The following is an 18,141-nucleotide window of genomic DNA, read 5'->3' as shown; positions in this document are numbered from 1 at the left end:
CTATTTTGCTACCATATTTGAGAATGTTACTATGCAAACATTCTCAAATAGTGTTTAATAATAATATGATAATTTATAAATTGTTAAAGCCGACCCCCGGACTAATCCTTGAGCCCCAGGAAGGTTTTTCTGGGGGCATTGTGTATTGTTGACACATTCTTTACAGTAAAAAATTGGTTGATCGATCAATCGATCGATTGATCGATCGAATAATCAGTTCATTTTCATATAGAATAAAAACTTAACTTGTCACAAAGAAAGTTCTCTTGAGAATAACAACATTTCCAACATTTTTAAAGGTTTCATGTATGCAAATAGTTTCAGTGAAGCGGAAACTTACAGTACATAAAAACATTTACGCATACATGATCATGATGGTAAAACTGAACTTAAGCCTGCTGAAAATATATTATATCTTTCAAAATCAAATAAGTTTTAGTAATGGTTTCACGGATACGTAAACCATTTGGAATCTCAGCCTGAAGTTTCCGCAAACTGAAACCTAGCGTAAATGTGCTGCAAATGGCTTATATCCCCATAATAACTTACACAACGTTTCATATATTTTAATTTCGGTTTCCGCATTGCAGAAACCACAAGAAACCATACACTTAAGTTTCAGCTGAATGAAAACTAACGAATACTTGCTGAATCAATATAATAAAACATTTCGCACTGCGGAAACTCTACATGAAACTTCATCCTAATTACTAAGTTTGATATACATATTTGATAAGTAGTATAGGTGTCAGAAAGTGTTGCATTGTTGAAGACATAAAAATGAAAATTGTTTGTCATGAAAACTATGCATAATTAGGTTTATTTTTAAATGACAGACAAGTGAGCTTATCTGAGTTCAAAAAGATTTGGTTGGAACAAACACCTTACATCCTGATTAAGAAGCCGGCTACTGATCTAGAGATATGCTCATAACCTCAGCAATGCAGGGAACCTGTCTGAAGAAGAAATGGAAACCATGCTGGGTGAGATCATGTGTCTACTGAACAAAACAAAGCGAAACAAGAACTGTTTCAAACACACAACTTTAATCAATTGAATCTGCGGAGGCATCTTGCTTGGAAGATGTCTAGTTTTTGTATGATGGTATTTCTCACCTTCCAGGCCTTAGAACCATATAGGAAGACTCCAATTATGAGTGATTTGAATATCTTGATTTTGGTTGGAGTCCTGAGGTTGGATGACCAGATGTTCGGTAGGTTTGCAAAGTTCGTACGGGCTTTTGTTATCCTTTATTGAACGTCTATGGTAGAGTCTCCATGGGTGTGATCTTGCTGCCAAGGTATACAAAAGCATTGACCACTTTTATTATGTTGCTGTTTGCTGTAACTTCAATGTCTCTCTTAAAGTTAATCTTCATTAATTTTGTTTTCTTATCATTTATCTTAAATCTGATCTTTCTGCTGTATTTGACAAGGTCATCAGTTTTACTTTGGATATCGTGATGTCGCTGTGCTAGTAAAGCAATGTCATCTGCAAAGTCAAGATCTTTGAGTGACTGTTGTAATGTTCAGGATATTCCTTTATTGGCCTGTCTGGTGGTGGTTTTCATAATCAAATCTATGCAAATATTAAAGAGCAGCGGTGATAGCAGGCATCCTAGTCGCACCTCTGTTTGGATTATGAAGCTGTATGACAGTTCTGTGCCGCAGGTCACCTTTGTGTAAAGTTCTTATAAAGCATTTGTATGAAGGAGATGATCTTGTTTGTGATGCCATAATGCATGATGATCTTCCATAACGCGGGACAATGTACACCGTCAAACGCTTTGGCAAAGTCAATGAAGTTAGCATATAAAGTAGTGTTTCATTCATTGCTCTGTTCTAAAATTTGCCTCAAGGAAAAATTTGATCTGCACATGATTATTCCTTTCTAAATCCAGCATTGTGTTTGTGGATATATGGGTCTATCACTGAAGCCATTCTACTTTAGGTGATTCAGCAGCGTCCTCTCCATGGACTAATTCATTATTGCGTGGACCCTGAGGTCCACGCAGAAAATATATAAGCGAGGTTAAACCGGGTGCTATGGGGAAAATTCAGTCTGCGCATGAGCTAGCCTGGTTCGTGTGCGTAATGGGTAGCTCAGGGAACCAGGCTAGCACAGGTTTATCTGAATCGGGATCGGGATTCCATGCCATATGCACATGTAAGTTCAAAGGCGCTGTAATTGTAAAGTTGTCGGTAAACATTACAGAGACAAAATATTTCTTTTAGAGAAATAATCGGCATGTGATATAAACTGCCAGTATTATGAAATAAGGTAATGTTATGCCGAAACTACAGCATGCATCAAATAGCATAATTTGCAATGTTTTGTTGTTTTCCGAATACCCACGTAGCTGAACTTTACTTTTATAGAAGGCGAGGCTAGATCGAGTACTTCCCGATTAAAAGTATTTAAGTATGATTGAATAATTATGTGACTATACATAATAGATGGTTGTATAAAAGTTTAAATCTCAAGAAAAATTTATCAAAATCACAAAGCTGTCACTGCATAATTAACAAAGTAGTGCGAAGCGTAATGTGTGCGCAAATAGTAGAATTCGCCGAATGCCTAATACTATACATGCAATCTTCATTAATATAGATCATGATATTTATTATTTTAGAAGTATGAACCCTTTTAAATATTCTGAGATTTAAAGTCAACTCTATATATATATACAGTGTACATAATACAAAGTACAAATTTAGTAGTTAAAAGCAGGGGGCTGGAGTCGGTGGAATCTGTGATAATTTTAAGGCTTTCACGTTTTCGTTGGAAACACATGCAAATTGTCCACGTATTGCGGTCCTTTTTTAAAGGACAGCAACTTGTATTTTGTCATTAATGAGTAAATATTATGAGACAGATATGAAGTTTGGTTGTCCGCCATTCTGACCTGCCATTTTGGCCTACTTAAAGCTATTTCCGCGAAGGCCAACATATTTTTTTTTCAAACTCATCACACCATAGCTATGTTAGAAAACTATATGATGGTGAAAAAAAAAAGATTAATTGCCGTTGAAAGATTTTTTACACCTTAAAGGACCAGACTACAGGCCGTTACTCTGATCCACGCATTTTATAGTTTATTAGAAAATGCCGTTATTTATAGGTATTAGGAAGGGAGGGGGGGGGGCTACATACTTTTATATGAACATCGCGTGTTATTCTGTTCACATCATAAAGAGATGTTCACGGGTTTCTTGCACTTAAAGGTCACAACATCGAAATTTACAGAAATAAAACTTCCACCCTCCCCCCATTTTATATTAGAAGTCTATTTGACAGTTAATGGTGTTGAAGCTTGACATTTAACAGAACACATATTTCAAGTTACAATCAACTGCATACGGAACAAACAGTCAAAACCAAAACCAAAGTTTGTTGTAATTCTTTCCGTCAGCAGAAACAAAACAAATTTAGGCCACATATGATCAATTTCAGTTTAGAGTGTATAAATATAGAGGCAGTGGCTTTTTGATTGTAGTTTCAAAAATGGCTAAAAAAAATTATAAAAGAAACTAGAACACAGTGTATGCATTTACAAGATATGAAGTAAAAATACAACACAAACTATTGTAAAACTGTTATTTCCAACACCTAGGCGAGATATCTTCTAGTCACAATAGAATATAGCTTTTTGATATAATGAAATGTATGATTATACTAAAATGTTTAACTCTTTTAGGTGTTTCATAAAAGGTTGATTTTTTGTGATCGGCTTCGGCCGATCACTGTTGTGTCCATATGATGCATCCAGCAAATGCTTCCACGTGCGCACACATTCCGCTTGCATAAGTAGTTCTTATAAAAACTTGAAGTTTGGTTTAGTATTTATATAACATTTTACTCAGTTTTATTTCAATTCATTTACCTGAAGAGATGCAAACATACATAAAATACAGTTCGACCTGTTAATTCAAGAATGCACATTTTGTCTCATGCGTAAGAATTTCGATCGAAAGATTCATTCAGTAATACAGTTGACCTCGATGAACTGACCTCAATCATAAGAAGATGATCCATGAACTGACCTCGATCAATTGATGTTGCATAATAGTAGCTAGGAAGACGGTTTGATTTATAAATAAGGTCACGTTATAATGCGACCTCAATAGCAAGTTATGATGGCATTCAATGTTTTTCAGTCTCATTAAAGCTGACATGAATTCATAAATACGCATTATTTCCCTTTTATCTCCGACTACCGCCATATTAGTTGTCGATTTCTATTGTTCTGCTCATCGCTACACACCCCCTATATAAGACCGAGCGCACTATTCATGCTTCACCGCATTGAGGAATTTCATACACCCGAACACGTTACCTTGGACGAAAAGACTTGTAAAAACGCGTTTTGAACAAAAATAATATGACAACCTTTTCACAGGCAAGATATATCCAATAAACGACGAAACAAGACAGACTGAAATCCAGGCACATCGCACATGCGCAAATCACACACTGTGGCAGATCGAGCAATGTCAATTATTGCATGGATTTTAGAAATGGGGGCGTTTTTGTAGGAACGGATGGAAACGTTGTTACTTTCTTGGATTTACTATCATTTAGCTACTGTGTTGGATGTAGTGTCGCCGGGGTTTTCAAGAAGATGCAGACGTTATGCACTCTGTATGAACGACCCACGTGTTCGATGTGCATGCGAAGTAAGGCAGCACTGTATGTGCAAAATAATACAGATAACTTAGAATCCTTTCAAAGAATAAATATATTTAAAAATTTGTATTTCATTATTTGTTGTTTTTTTATTCTTTATTACTACATTTTACTACAATGTGTAGTTCATGCACTTAGAAGTCCGAGCAACGCGAATGCCTCGATCGGAAAGCAACCGACCGTAACTTTCTCAACCGGTATATATACCCCAGTGGCAGTAGAGGAGCGATCAAAACTAATATGGCGACCAAATGCTTTTATGAATTCATGTCAGCTGTAAATTATTTTAATACAACTCTTTCTTTGTATACGTGGTACAGTACCCGCAACGTTATTTTTTACAATTCTATCCTATCGTATCGTGTATCAATCCTATCCTATCGTGCGTGTATACTGTTTAATTGTGCGTTAATCCTATCATATCGTGCGTTAATCCTATCAGGTTTATCGTTTCATTTCAACAATTCTTCCGTTTATCCTATCGTGTTAATCGTTTCGTGCCTTTTCATAAGCAAGTAAATTTATTACTAAGTTGCAACTCGTTTGGTGCGCCGTATACGAATATTTATTGAACAAGAATTGTAAATCCTCTCTAACATTCCGTCAGGATACTATTTTTTTTAAATTTTTTTTAGATCAAATTAACCAATATTATATGTAAATCATATCTGTTAACATTGAAAATGAAAAACGAAGTTCTTAGGAACAAGGTAACGTATTTACCTGTAAATCGAATATGATAAATCGTACGCAGAGTGTATACCTGCGTAAACATTAACTTTTATGCAAAATAATTTTGATGCATCATATTTTACATAAACAAAACTATTTATGATATAATTTATATTTGATTAAAACCCGAGTTGTATTTTGAACCCGTTATATTCCGTGTGATATTTGATTTCAGGCTGAAATGTTCTCGGCAATCAGCTAGGGTGTGTGGTGATGAAAACAATGTTAACAAATCGTACGCGGAATGTGTATCTGCGTAAATATTTATTTAACTTGACTGTAATAATTCGTTTTTAATGCATCATTTTCTTATACAGAAAAAAATGTACTTATGATAGATTTTATATTTTAATTACTTTATACAAGAGTTGGATTTATATAATTAAACCCGTTATTTTCCGAGTGATTTAATCTCGGGCTGAAATGTTCGCGGCGGTCGGCTAGGGTGTTCGGTAATGAAAACAATTTTAAAAATACAGAAAATTTATTGATCATAAAAGCTCATAATTTTAGTTGAAAAAAAATTAACTGGTCATTTTTATACATTCTATAAATGCAGCGATGCTTAACAACTCCGCAATAGTTACTAAAAAGAAATTCCACGTAAATCTTTATTTGTACGTGTTCTCTCTCAAATCCTGCCATTATCAGTTTGTTCGTAAATATCGTTTAAAGCGATCATACGTTTAGCATGAACATCGTTTATCCTTTCCTATCGTGTATCAATCCTATCATATCGTGCGTGTATACTGTTCTATCGTGCGCTAATCCTATCCTTTTTGCGTGTATACTGTTCTATCGTGCGTTAATGCTATCCTATCGTGCGTGAATCCTATCCTATCGTTTATCTTGTAAAAAATAACGTTGCGTGTACTGTAATGCTCTTTGAAGAGCCCTATTCAGTATTCTGAAGGAGAAGATACATTAACATTTAATAATTACGTTAAAAATGTAAAACTAGACAAGGACTTTACGAACGGCTTTCCCCAAATTTATTTCAAAATTAAATTTGTTGACGGTTTATAATGATGAAATTATAGTGTACATATTCAAAATATTCTATATGTTGTAAAAATACAATACTTATTTAATTATTTTACATCAAACTGATTATGATGATTGCTTTTAGCTATCAATATATTATATTTGCCAATCATGCCTTTAAAAGGAATACTTGTTTTAACTTGACATTTGTGTTATTTCTCCAAAACCATTTCTCATGATCTTACTAATTGAAAATTATAGACAGGATGGTGACCGTGAGATAGCACGATCATTGTCGTATGATTCCCAAACTATTGTCCACAGTTCGCACTAGTGACAGATATGTTGTAATTGACGATGATTTGTTTCTTCCTTGTTCACATTAGATTACGAGAACCTAAATAGATGATCATAACTGATAAGAATTATTTCTGTCCTTGTTTAAATCGAACTGTGGGAACATTCAAAGATTTGCGAAAATTATGCAAAATAAAATTTTGAGGAAACAGTATATCACTTACTATGGTAATGTGTAAACGTTCATTATGTATTCAATGTTGATGCAATTGTTTTATATTACTGTTTAATATACGTTGTATCCTTGAAAATATATGATGTATGCAGAAGCGATTGGCTCATTTATATGTTTGTATTATGAAAATTGAATTATGATAAAAATAAATAATAAAAAATAACAAAAATGTGCTAAAGAAATCAAAGAAAAGTTTTTGCATAAATCTTGTGGTTTATTTTATTTTTTTAAAGAGGTAATTAAATACAAATTGTTTTATGTACGCTTTGTCAGATTTTGTCAAAACTAGAAGTAGATGAAGAAAACAAAATTAAAGCATGTTAGCTAATAGGACGTTTATTGTTGTTCAATTTTCCAGCTAGTAATTGTTAATGTTAAGAATAGCCAAATTCGTTTTTTTTTAACTAGATGTTAAATTTGCGAATTTTTTTCAGCGAATTGAGCGAACATTCGTTCCGCGAGTTAACCTTTTAATACATGAATACACTAACTTAACATAATTTATTCTTTATTATCGGTAAAAAGAACATTAAGGAAACGAAAATTATACTTTCTGATTAAATAAACAAACAAATGTAAGCACGGTTCTAAAAATATATATATTCATTTTGGAGGTAATTATAACTTATTGTTACTCCAAACTAATAATGTAACAAGGGATTTCAAGGCATGCTTCCTATGCAGTCGACAGTTACATGCTTAAAATCTTTACCATAAATGTTTTTTGCGTTATTTTAAAATACTTAAATATGTTATTTTATTGCACTCTCACGTCCATGTGTTTTTGAGCAATTTTCTTAAGCACGACTAAACTAAAATAGTAACGATATCAGCAAGAGATGCACCTGCTATGTTACATCAGTTTTGTTACTTATTATAATGCTATCATTTATTTCGTAATTTTTACACCGTTATATAGTGTGGAATTTGTGATACAATTCCAGTTTACATACTTCGTCATGACTATGAGATCGTTGTACTTACTTGTCGGTGTTTTTGCAATCACAAGTGCTTATGGTGAGTTAAATCATTTTATTTTCTTAGCGACGCCTGAAAACAAATAATTAATATATGATAATATTCATATTTTCAAATTCATGACTTTTTATTACTTGTAAATGTTTTTGATGAACAATTCGTTTTTTTTAATTATAAAGCAACAAATACATGCGATCTACCGCGCATAACAAAATGTTTATGCATTTATACCGATAAAACCATTGTAAATAAATCCCAAATAATTATACTGTTTTAATAGCGTCTCAGGAAATGACATACTAGCAGGTTATCTTTAGTTGTCAATGCAAAAGTTCTACGTAAAGTAAAAAAAGAAAACAAATGATCAGACCGCCTTAAACTACTTGATTCGATAAATTACTATTGTGTAAACGTTATAATTTAGTTTGAACAAGAAATTCATGAGGTGTCTAGACCGAGAGGCAGGGCATATACACTGTATTTATATGAATCATTAATTTACGAATGTACATGTACCTACTCGACGAAAAACAATATGACCTAGTGTTAGTAGTAATTTGCGTAAATATTGTCAGGAACAGTAAGACGATCCCATGATTTACCTTATCTTTAGAAAATCTTAGTAAAACGTTAATATACAGGCTCCCCTTAAAACAAACATCCCTCACTATCGGCTAATTCAAAAAGTCCCAACCAGATCCATATTATTTTTTTTTCTAAAATCCTTAGAACATCATCTTATAACCGGTGTTATGTAGTGCCTTTTCCTCCTATCCATCTTTTCCCCGGAAAAGTGGCTACATAGCCGTATTCCCCCACTGAAAGCTGACTTTGTGGTAAGATTACTACCCTTTTTATAGCCAGATTACTCCCACCGAAAACCTCCTATATAGTAAATTTTATGCTGGACTATTCGTGGTAGTAATTTGCAATATTTGAGATGATAAAACTTAATAAAGTTTTTCACATCTTACTTCGGAAGTGAAAGATGACAAAACATATACTACAAAAAGTTGTTTATGCGTGAAATTTTAAGTTTTAAAAACCGTGGAAAACTCTGTTGCACGGTAAGAAAGATGCAAAAAAATGTGGTTCTAATCACTTTGTTTCTTTAAAAATACAGTTTACACAGGCATTCTGAGAGTATTGCATAAGCAATACACGTCCCCTACCGGTTTGTGGAAATTGTGAAAACAATGCACTAATACGCAGAATATCGAACCCGAACATTAAAAAATTGGAATATAAAAAATTAATTTTCTCGAAAATATGTCAACCAGACGCTACAAAATTGTAAACTTGATCTGTAGTTTGACATTTTGAAGCTGTTCAGCAAATTTCATATTATTACTTAAACGCATAAAGAAGAAAGTGTAGAAAACTGAAGTGGGACAGACCGACGGGCGGACAGACGGACTGACGGACGCAGAGGAAAGCTATAGTCCCCTCCGGTAAAAACCGGTAGGGGACTAATAATGTTTTTAAGAAACGTCCTTAAAATGACTGTCAACCACTAAAACATATTGAAATGCAATTTGTCAATTTTAAAATATTTAAAAGAAGAAGCGATTTTAGTTATAACTCGGAGTGAACGCGGGTGACCTTAGGAGAAACCATTTATAAAGTCACCGGAACTGTCGCTCAGAAATTTTATAAAAATGAACATTAATCAATTTTAATTAAAAAACACATTCTGCATTTCATATCAAACCTATATAAACCATACAAATATTACAGCTTAAACAGAAATTAATTGCTTCAGGTGACGGTAGGATGTAACTGTCACAAAGAACTCTCTGATATGTTAAATCCGTCCGTAATAATAACACTACACGTAATATTAAATAACTCTGGAAAAAACCCTGTAGCACCAAAGATTAATCTAATATATATATATATATATATTTACAATTTCTTCAGTCAGGAAGCTTCAAGCGGGAGGGGAGAGGGGCAGGGGGGCTGCCTCCTCCTACTTCTTTGCGCATATCTTTTTTAAACTAACATAGAAAAAATTAAAATGAAAATAAGAAAATGAACAATGAACAGATATACTAGCCCCCCCCCTCCCCTCCACGAAATAAGATTTTCATGATTTTGGAGTTTAAAAAAAATTATTTCGCGTATCAAGATTTTTTTAATTACCCCTCCCCCTTATTTGCGATAACTATGCACTTACTTGTTCGTTCAAATCAACGTGAATTTATACAAAACTAGAACTCAAATAAAGTCCCAATTTATTTAGTTCGCACATATGCGCATTATAGCACAGCATTTGTAGGTCGAACATATTAAAAAAAAACATTTCTTGTTCATTGCACTTTGATTAAAACCATTTCATAATTATCAGTTTTCTATATACTTGTACATGTAGGCGATACATATTTAAAGGGGCATGGTCACGATTTTGGTCAAAATTTTTTTTCCGATTTAAATATTTACAATGCTTCAGAAAGGCATTTTAATGGGCAACCGAAATTTGAGTGTCATTTGCTGAGTTATAAGCAAGTTACAGAGCTTGAAAATCATCGCTATGTAAACAAAGCGTTTGTTTACATTTTGAAAGTTGAAGTAAAAATTTCAGTTTTAAAGCTTAAACAAATGTGTTAAACGTTAGGAACTGTTTATCTATGCTTAGAATAAATAAAAAAATAGACAAATAAGCTTGAATTTTTTTTACTGGTATATTGAACCTATGTAAACAAAAACAGGGCACGAGCCTTGTTTACATTTTAAAGAATTGTGAGCCCTGTATCGTGCTTTTAACTCTACGAATTACTCTTAGATTTAATTTGATCATTAGAAATGCATTTCTAAAGCATTGTAAATAACAAAAATATAAAAATAAAATTTGACCAAAATCGTGACCATGCCCCTTTAAGATGCGACTTGGAGCAATCCATCAATACTTTCAAAGATTTTCATACACAGGGCTTAAGCATGAACAAAATTGCAAAAACAGATATATATACTGTTAGATTTGTTTAAAAAATTCTTTTTCTATTTACAAATCCAGAATACAAAATTCTACATATCGCCATTTTGTCAAACCAGGTAATTTATCCAAAAAATACCTAGAATAAGTTCTATGTGTTCCATGATACGTCTGTTCAATTTTCAACATTGTCTATTGAAAATGGCAAAGCAAAACTCAGCCTGTACAGAGGAAGCAACCTAGGGTTATAAAAACATTTATTTTAATCTGTATTGCGTTTTGATGAATAATCTTCATAAAATCTTATCCAAAACTGTGAGGGAGAAACCTTACTCTGGGGGAAAACTAATGCATGTATACTGTAGGTCCCCCCCCCGGGGGGGGGAACTATATAGCAGGTTTTTCAGGGGGGTACTCTATGTATTGAAGAAAAACATCCACAATATCGAACGCCAACCAGTTTTTTGTTTGCCGATTTTTATAAGATAAGACGGGGGTTTTAAAAGAGTTACAATATAATCCACCAGACAGAATGTCCGAAGCATACATGTTAATTATATATTTTAATCAAGACGATGTATCAATAAGATGTTTGTAACAAATAGTCTTAATGTAATTTTCCTTTATGATCATGTAAGCAGTCCTTCAATAGCTCTTCGGTGTAAAAGACATGCCGTGTATATGTTTTAAATTATTTTCAAAAACTAACTATGTATGTATTATCGTTAATAATTTATCTTTACTAGCAACGGTTTGATAGAACGATAATTAACTGGAGACTTGCTTACTAGCATGACGATTATGAACAGTATTTAACTACCTTACAACCATCATTCTCTTTCTAGCAGCTTGTGCGTTTTATTAGTAGTGTTTAAAGAAGTTAAGAAAAGCTTCTGAAAATTATTTGTTGAAATATTAAGAAACTGTTATTCATATTAACTTTTTTCAAAGAATAACATTGCTATATGAGAGACTTTGTACTTGATCTTCAAGTGTGCATTTGCATTTTACCACAACAAAAGGATGTTCTTAAAGTTATACGTAATACCTTGCACCGAAGGCGCATAATTTTAACCTAGTACTGCCATAAACGTAACTACTTTATATTTGTTCTAAGGTACACGTATCATATTTTCAAAGCAATATAACTTTTTGCGGCATTATAACACTGAAACACTTTCGATATAAAAGTAAATTATACATATTTAATATCGGCTAGAATCTCCTGTTTTATTTGTTATTTCCCCAATTCTTTATTTTAGTTTAAATGCCAAGATGCTCTAAGGAGATTTGAAATGTTAAATATTTTATTTTTCAGTTAATATTGCCCTTAACAAACCAGCCCAACTGCAGCACCGGCTGATCCTAAATGACAACACAAGCAATGCGCGTAATGCTGTAGATGGGCGAAAATCTGACCTAACATGGGATGGGGGTCAATGTTCTGCATCAGCTGGCAGAGAAACCGCAACCTGGTGGGTGAATCTGACAGACATTCGAAGCATTCATCACATAACCATCTATTATATGGTGGGACAAAGACCATGGGGTATAAATATTAACGATTAAAAATTTACTATTCTATTTCCGTTAGCCTTTATCATAGCCTGTTTTATTAAACTGTTCGGTTGTTATAAAGGTACCTTTCGTTTAGTATATCAGGTTCTTTCCTTTTCTTTAAAGCGTTTTGAAAAAAAAAATAATTCAAAAATATATAATTCAAACAAAATACACCGGTTAGTTATCAAGTATTTAAGAAAAATTAACAGTTTTTAGCACAGTGAATTTGTGACAGTTTCTTTTGAAGTGCATTTGAATTTCTTTTGGTAAGCTGCTCTGCTAGAAAAAAAAATGCTTTTCCTTAGTTTGTACTAATTCATTTCATGTGTAAGTAGTTTTTCTGGTTAATATAATAAAATATTCATTTCGGTTTTGTCTTATGGAATTTTTGCAACATGTTATTTCGTATACAGGTGCATCGAATCTCTTCACACCGTCCTTTCTGGGACTCTCAGTGTATATATCCAACACAACAGATAAATTAGAAGGAACTCTGTGTTTCAAGAACAACATTTTTACACTAGATACCATACCTGCTAATCTCACCATCACGTGTCCTATACATGGACAATATGTCATATACTACAACGAGCGATTGTCCGGTGAAACCTACCCAAAGGATTATTCTCCATTCGCTCAGAGTGACCTTTGTGAAGTTGAAGTGTATGGTGAGTGATGTATATGCAAGGATAATAAATGTTTCTCTTTATAACGAAATTAGGGGGATGAGGTATACATGCATATCACATGTAGTGAAGTCTTACTTCGCCAAACCCTTTAAAATTGTGTGTTACGTTTGAAAAATAGGAATTTTAAAACTTAATTTCTTTCTAAATTCAAATAAAGATTTGATGTATATCAGCATTTGAAATACTGGACACACTATGAAAAATTGTGTATATATTAATAATTAAAAATGTAAATATTTTCCCCATAAACACTGATGAATACGATTAACCGTCAATAGCAAGGAGGATGAATTAAAAGGTGTACAGTCTTTTGAATAGAATATTGTTCAAATCAATTGCATATGGGCGGTACTATCACATTTCCTGTAAAAGCAAATCAATTTGATTGATATGGACTTTAAAGAATTCAGGTTAACATAAAATTACTAAAAAAGGGACACACGTTGCTGTATTTTTTAGCAATCATACTTTATGAAAACAACCTAAAGATACAAGTACCCAATGGTATGATAAGTACATGTACATGTACATTCGTAAATTCATGATTTATATACTAGCATACACTAATTTCAATATTAAACCTCACTATTCTATTATATAATGTAAGGAACCTGTGTGAACATGCATTAAACACTGTCACCTAAAACAATGAAAACAGAATAGTTTTAACCCGCAAGCTCGTAATGTCGTAGTTTGGTTCATACATTTTTTTAATAATAGTTTTCTACTTTCTACTTAGTAATTATTTGAATAAAAATTTAAAATTACCTGACTAAATTTTTTCTTGATCAACCCTATATTTTTCTCTTTCGCTTAAGCTTGTCTTTTTATTTTTATACAAGTGCGTGCATCAAATTGCCATTTTAAAAACCCTTTTTAAGATTGCATAAACTGACTGTTTATGACCATGAACCTCTTTTTCATTTAAAAAATAGTAGTTTCAATTGTTACAAACATTCTTATGGGCTTAAAACATTTCAAATTATCCTCAGGTTTCCTTTACTAAAACATGCAAACCCGTTTTTAGAACTTCACCCTTTTCCCCAAAAATAGTAATAGAAATAAAAAAAAGAATAAAAAGATGTAACAAATTATAACACTATTTACTTTCTTATTCAAAGGATGCCCTAAAACTGGATACTATGGAAATAACTGTTTAATATCCTGTCCAGATGTAAACTGTCAGTACTGTCACATAGAGACGGGCACCTGTCAGGGCTGTAAACCTGGGTACCGAGGTCATCACTGTGAATCAGGTGAATTCCAAACTGACTTTATAAAAACATCAAAGCATATTACCAACATTCTTATAACATATATTTTTGCACAGTCTTAAAACCAAAATGTGTTAAATAATTATACGTGACTTAAAAATATTTTTTTAGGGTAAAGGTATGGCTAAACAGTTAATATTTATCTGTCATTTCGAGGTGAATAAAAAAGCTAACATATATTTTATAGAGTTCATTGTAACCAATTGTCCAAAACATCTAACTGATTCTGATGTTGGAGCACTCATGCGTATTTTTGACAACATTACAAAACCTAATGTTTGCGCCTTTAAGAAAGCCATGTGATGTAGAGCTATATTTGCAAACAGTATGTTATATGTAATGTGTAATTGATGTATAATTCCTTTTAAAAGAAAAAAAATGTGATAGCATAAAGCACAGCTCTTTAAACAAATTATATATTTTTATAAGACTGTTTTAATCCTATATAACAAATGTTTGATGGCGTATTAAAGAAAATCTAAGTTAAATGGGTTTTTGAGCGGATAAGTTCGGTTCATGACATACCAATCTAAATATTTATAATAATATTAATAAGATTAATAATATTAATAATACTGCAAATATGAAGAATCCTATCAAAATGATAAGTTAAAAGCATCTTGAACAGAGGGGCGGATAGATAGATAGATAGATGGATAGATAAATGGATGGATAGATAGATAGATATATGTACCTCTAATGTCACATATTCATTTTTATTTTCACATCAGTTTGCCCCTATGGATTTTTTGGACAAAATTGTGCAAAGAGATGTAATGAAACATGTACATGCTGTAATAACGTCAACGGCAGTTGTGAGTTTGGTTGTATTGAAGGTTGGAGGGGATATTTATGTCATGAAGGTAGTGATAATTCAGGTACTTTTGTGCCTGGCCTATCATTTTAATATAATGTCTTTTGCATTATGCGTTATGTGTTTCATTTATGTTTTTCATTTTTCAAACTTTCTACACACAGTGAACTAATATACTATGAATATGAAATTAAATTATACATGGTTATATATCTGACATTTAGCGATAGAGATGTATATTTTAACCGCTTCACAGAGAAAAGAAAACTGCGAAAAAGAACTGTTTGATAAAGCGATCAATATTTTTTACAATGATGCCACACGACACCCATGGCAGATGGCTAACTGGTTTTAAGATGTATCATCGGTATTTTAACCTTAGCAGACTAGCTGAAATCATTTTTAACAATGAGCACATGGAAACCACTCATTTCTGTTTCGGACGCATGTATTTTACCAACGATTAGAGACTAGCTTTCTTATAAATACTTTTAAGTTTTTGTTTTTCAAATTGCATGCTTTTTATTGCAGGGTCTTATGTTTTCAGCAACGTGTTCTATGTCTGTTAATTACTTTCATATCTGTTCTTCTTAACAATCTGTTTGTGATGGTAGGTAGATGACTATGTTTTACGAGGCCGGGTCTAATTTGTTCTGTCCTTGATATTTTAATGACATTTTTTACATGCATTTCACTTACAAAAATATTATTTTAAGATGAAAAAATCAGAAATTTACAACATAAAATGTTTAAGGGTCATCTCAAAGTTGATTACTTTTTGGCATACGACCCTGTGGGATTTTGCTTGAAATCTATTAATTTTGTTCATTTTTCCATTTTTTAAAAAAGTCTGCCTTAGCATTTTTTTTCTGTTCTACATATGAAAGTTATTGCTAAAAGGCATCAACGGGGCAAATTAAAAAAAACAAAAACTTTTAGCTTCTGGTTTGTTCCTGGGGTCTTATCAAAGTTGGTTTATTTTTGTATTACCAATTTCCCATATTTGTCAAACAATGGCTATTGTTTATTTGACAAAGGCGGAAATGGTAAACTTAATAGTATTATTAAAATATTCAGACATATTTAAGTAATAACTAAATATATAACATCACATAATAATGGTCATTAAAAGAAAATAAATGGTTACTGTCTTAAAATACATGTATTAAGATATATGTAGGCGGGGTAAGAAAGACATGACAGAGGGTTATGCTTACTGAACCCGCTTTATGTTTTCGACCCGAGCCCAAGTATACAGTGCTGCTATCCTGAAAGTTGACAAGGATAGGATAGGATAGGATGTATGATACATGATAGAAATATAAAAGTTAAGTTCTATCCTATTATATCCTGCATCCTGTAGCCAATCAGATTCGAGTATAAATTTCAGAATTATTTTGCGAAACGAAAATTGGCTTAACAATGTATTTTCAATGTCAATTTAATACGTTTTACAAGTTAAACCATTTAAGAATAATTCTTATATCAAGAACGCGGTGCATAACATTGATGCGCGCTAAAATGTCGGTGCTACATCTTTGTCAATTCGTACGCAAGTACGGAGTTACTGCGACAATTCGATGCAACATTTGACAACATCAGAAATAGATTTCTGTATTTACTTCATTTGAAGTCTGCAAAGTAATTAAAGCTTGAATTTATAAAGGACCAATCCGGCATTTTAAAAGATAATCCATTGTCACAATAGAAATTATGCCAATGACATTTTTTTATTATAATTGGTTCTATATTTATCTACTATATTTAATGTTAGAGTTATCGTTTATAGATCTAACTTATCGTTCATTTATTTACGCTTTATTGGTTACTGGGTTGTTCCGCTCTCGATGTTACTATATTTAGATTGGGATTCTCTTCGAACCTGTTTGGTAGGTTCACAAAGAAGCTTATAAGGGGTGTTGCCGGATGTCGCTATATTTAGTATCTAGAGTAGTAAAACTTGTTTGGTTAGTTTGATGACTATATATATAAATATATATATATATATATATATATATATATATATATATATATATATATATATATATATATATATATATATGACTATATATATGACTATACATATGACTATATATATATGACTATATATATATATGGGGTGTGGGCTGACTTTTGTGAGAAGAGGTCTGGACGCCGAGCAGGATTTTCGTGTATGTTAAACCCTTGCTGTGCGAACTTGGGTGTGTCTCTTGTGTCTCCCCTGCTGCGTGATCTCGGGAACATGCAGCCTGTGTGGATTTTGTTAGCACTGGCGTTGCGAGACCTGGTTGCCTACATTTTCTGTATTTTTATTGCCACAACTCAGTAAGTTTAACTTTACGATTATTGTGTCGGCTTATGAATTGTATTGCTATTTATTACATAAATTGTCTGGAACGTGTTTGATCATATTCACCTACAAGAACAAAAACGTATTACTGTGTGTACTATAATGTCGTTAATCTACTTGTTTTTAAAGTAATAGCTATTAGTGGGTTTGCATAAAACTTATGTTTGTAATGATTTATTTGAAAATTGTGAGTTAATTGTAGCTGACCAATTTTATAATTCTTAAGTTATTGTTAACCTGAGGGGACTGGGTGGATTTTGGTGGATCGTGGTGGATCGTGGTGGAGCGTGGTGTATCGTGGTGGAACGTGGTGGAAAGTCGAGATTATGGAAACCCGTTGAGAACTATGATTTATAATTTCTTTGTACATATGTAGATAAATTTATTGATTATTTTTTTCATATTGTTGTTGTTTATTGAAAAACAAGAGTCATCCATTGATTTAATTATATAAGCAATCAAACTCAAATAAAATATCAGCTGATCTGACCAAACAGAATTCAATGCAAATAAATACAGATTTTGCGATAAGAAAAGTAATTGATCACCTGAAATAGAAGATACAAGTTAATCAAGTCTACCTAATACTGTATGTAAAATGCTGGGCTGA

At 32.5% G+C, this 18,141-nt stretch overlaps 1 protein-coding gene across 1 annotated transcript; it reads left to right on the top strand.

Annotated features, from left to right (window-relative positions):
• The first annotated feature begins 923 nt into the window (after positions 1-923).
• LOC128174264 (uncharacterized) lies at positions 924-17,062 on the top strand. The gene is made up of 6 exons (XM_052839856.1): positions 924-983; positions 1,123-1,213; positions 12,163-12,393; positions 12,818-13,072; positions 14,215-14,349; positions 15,099-17,062. The coding sequence occupies exons 1-6, from the start codon at positions 924-926 to the stop codon at positions 15,272-15,274; spliced, it is 948 nt and encodes a 315-aa protein (XP_052695816.1). The 3' UTR covers positions 15,275-17,062.
• The last annotated feature ends 1,079 nt before the right edge of the window (positions 17,063-18,141 follow it).

Source organism: Crassostrea angulata, chromosome 2 (genome assembly GCF_025612915.1).
Source record: "Crassostrea angulata isolate pt1a10 chromosome 2, ASM2561291v2, whole genome shotgun sequence".
In the NCBI taxonomy this organism is placed as follows: domain Eukaryota; kingdom Metazoa; phylum Mollusca; class Bivalvia; order Ostreida; family Ostreidae; genus Magallana; species Magallana angulata.
The sequence above is the reverse complement of the archived record's forward strand: the minus strand, read 5'-3'. Positions and strand labels throughout refer to the sequence as shown.

Coding starts and splice junctions, on each gene's coding strand:
- LOC128174264 (XM_052839856.1), top strand. CDS start 924: ATGCTCATAACCTCAGCAATGCAGGGAACCTGTCTGAAGAAGAAATGG. Junction 984..1,122: donor AGAAATGGAAACCATGCTGG/GTGAGATCATGT, acceptor CTCACCTTCCAG/GCCTTAGAACCATATAGGAA. Junction 14,350..15,098: donor AGGTCATCACTGTGAATCAG/GTGAATTCCAAA, acceptor TTTTCACATCAG/TTTGCCCCTATGGATTTTTT.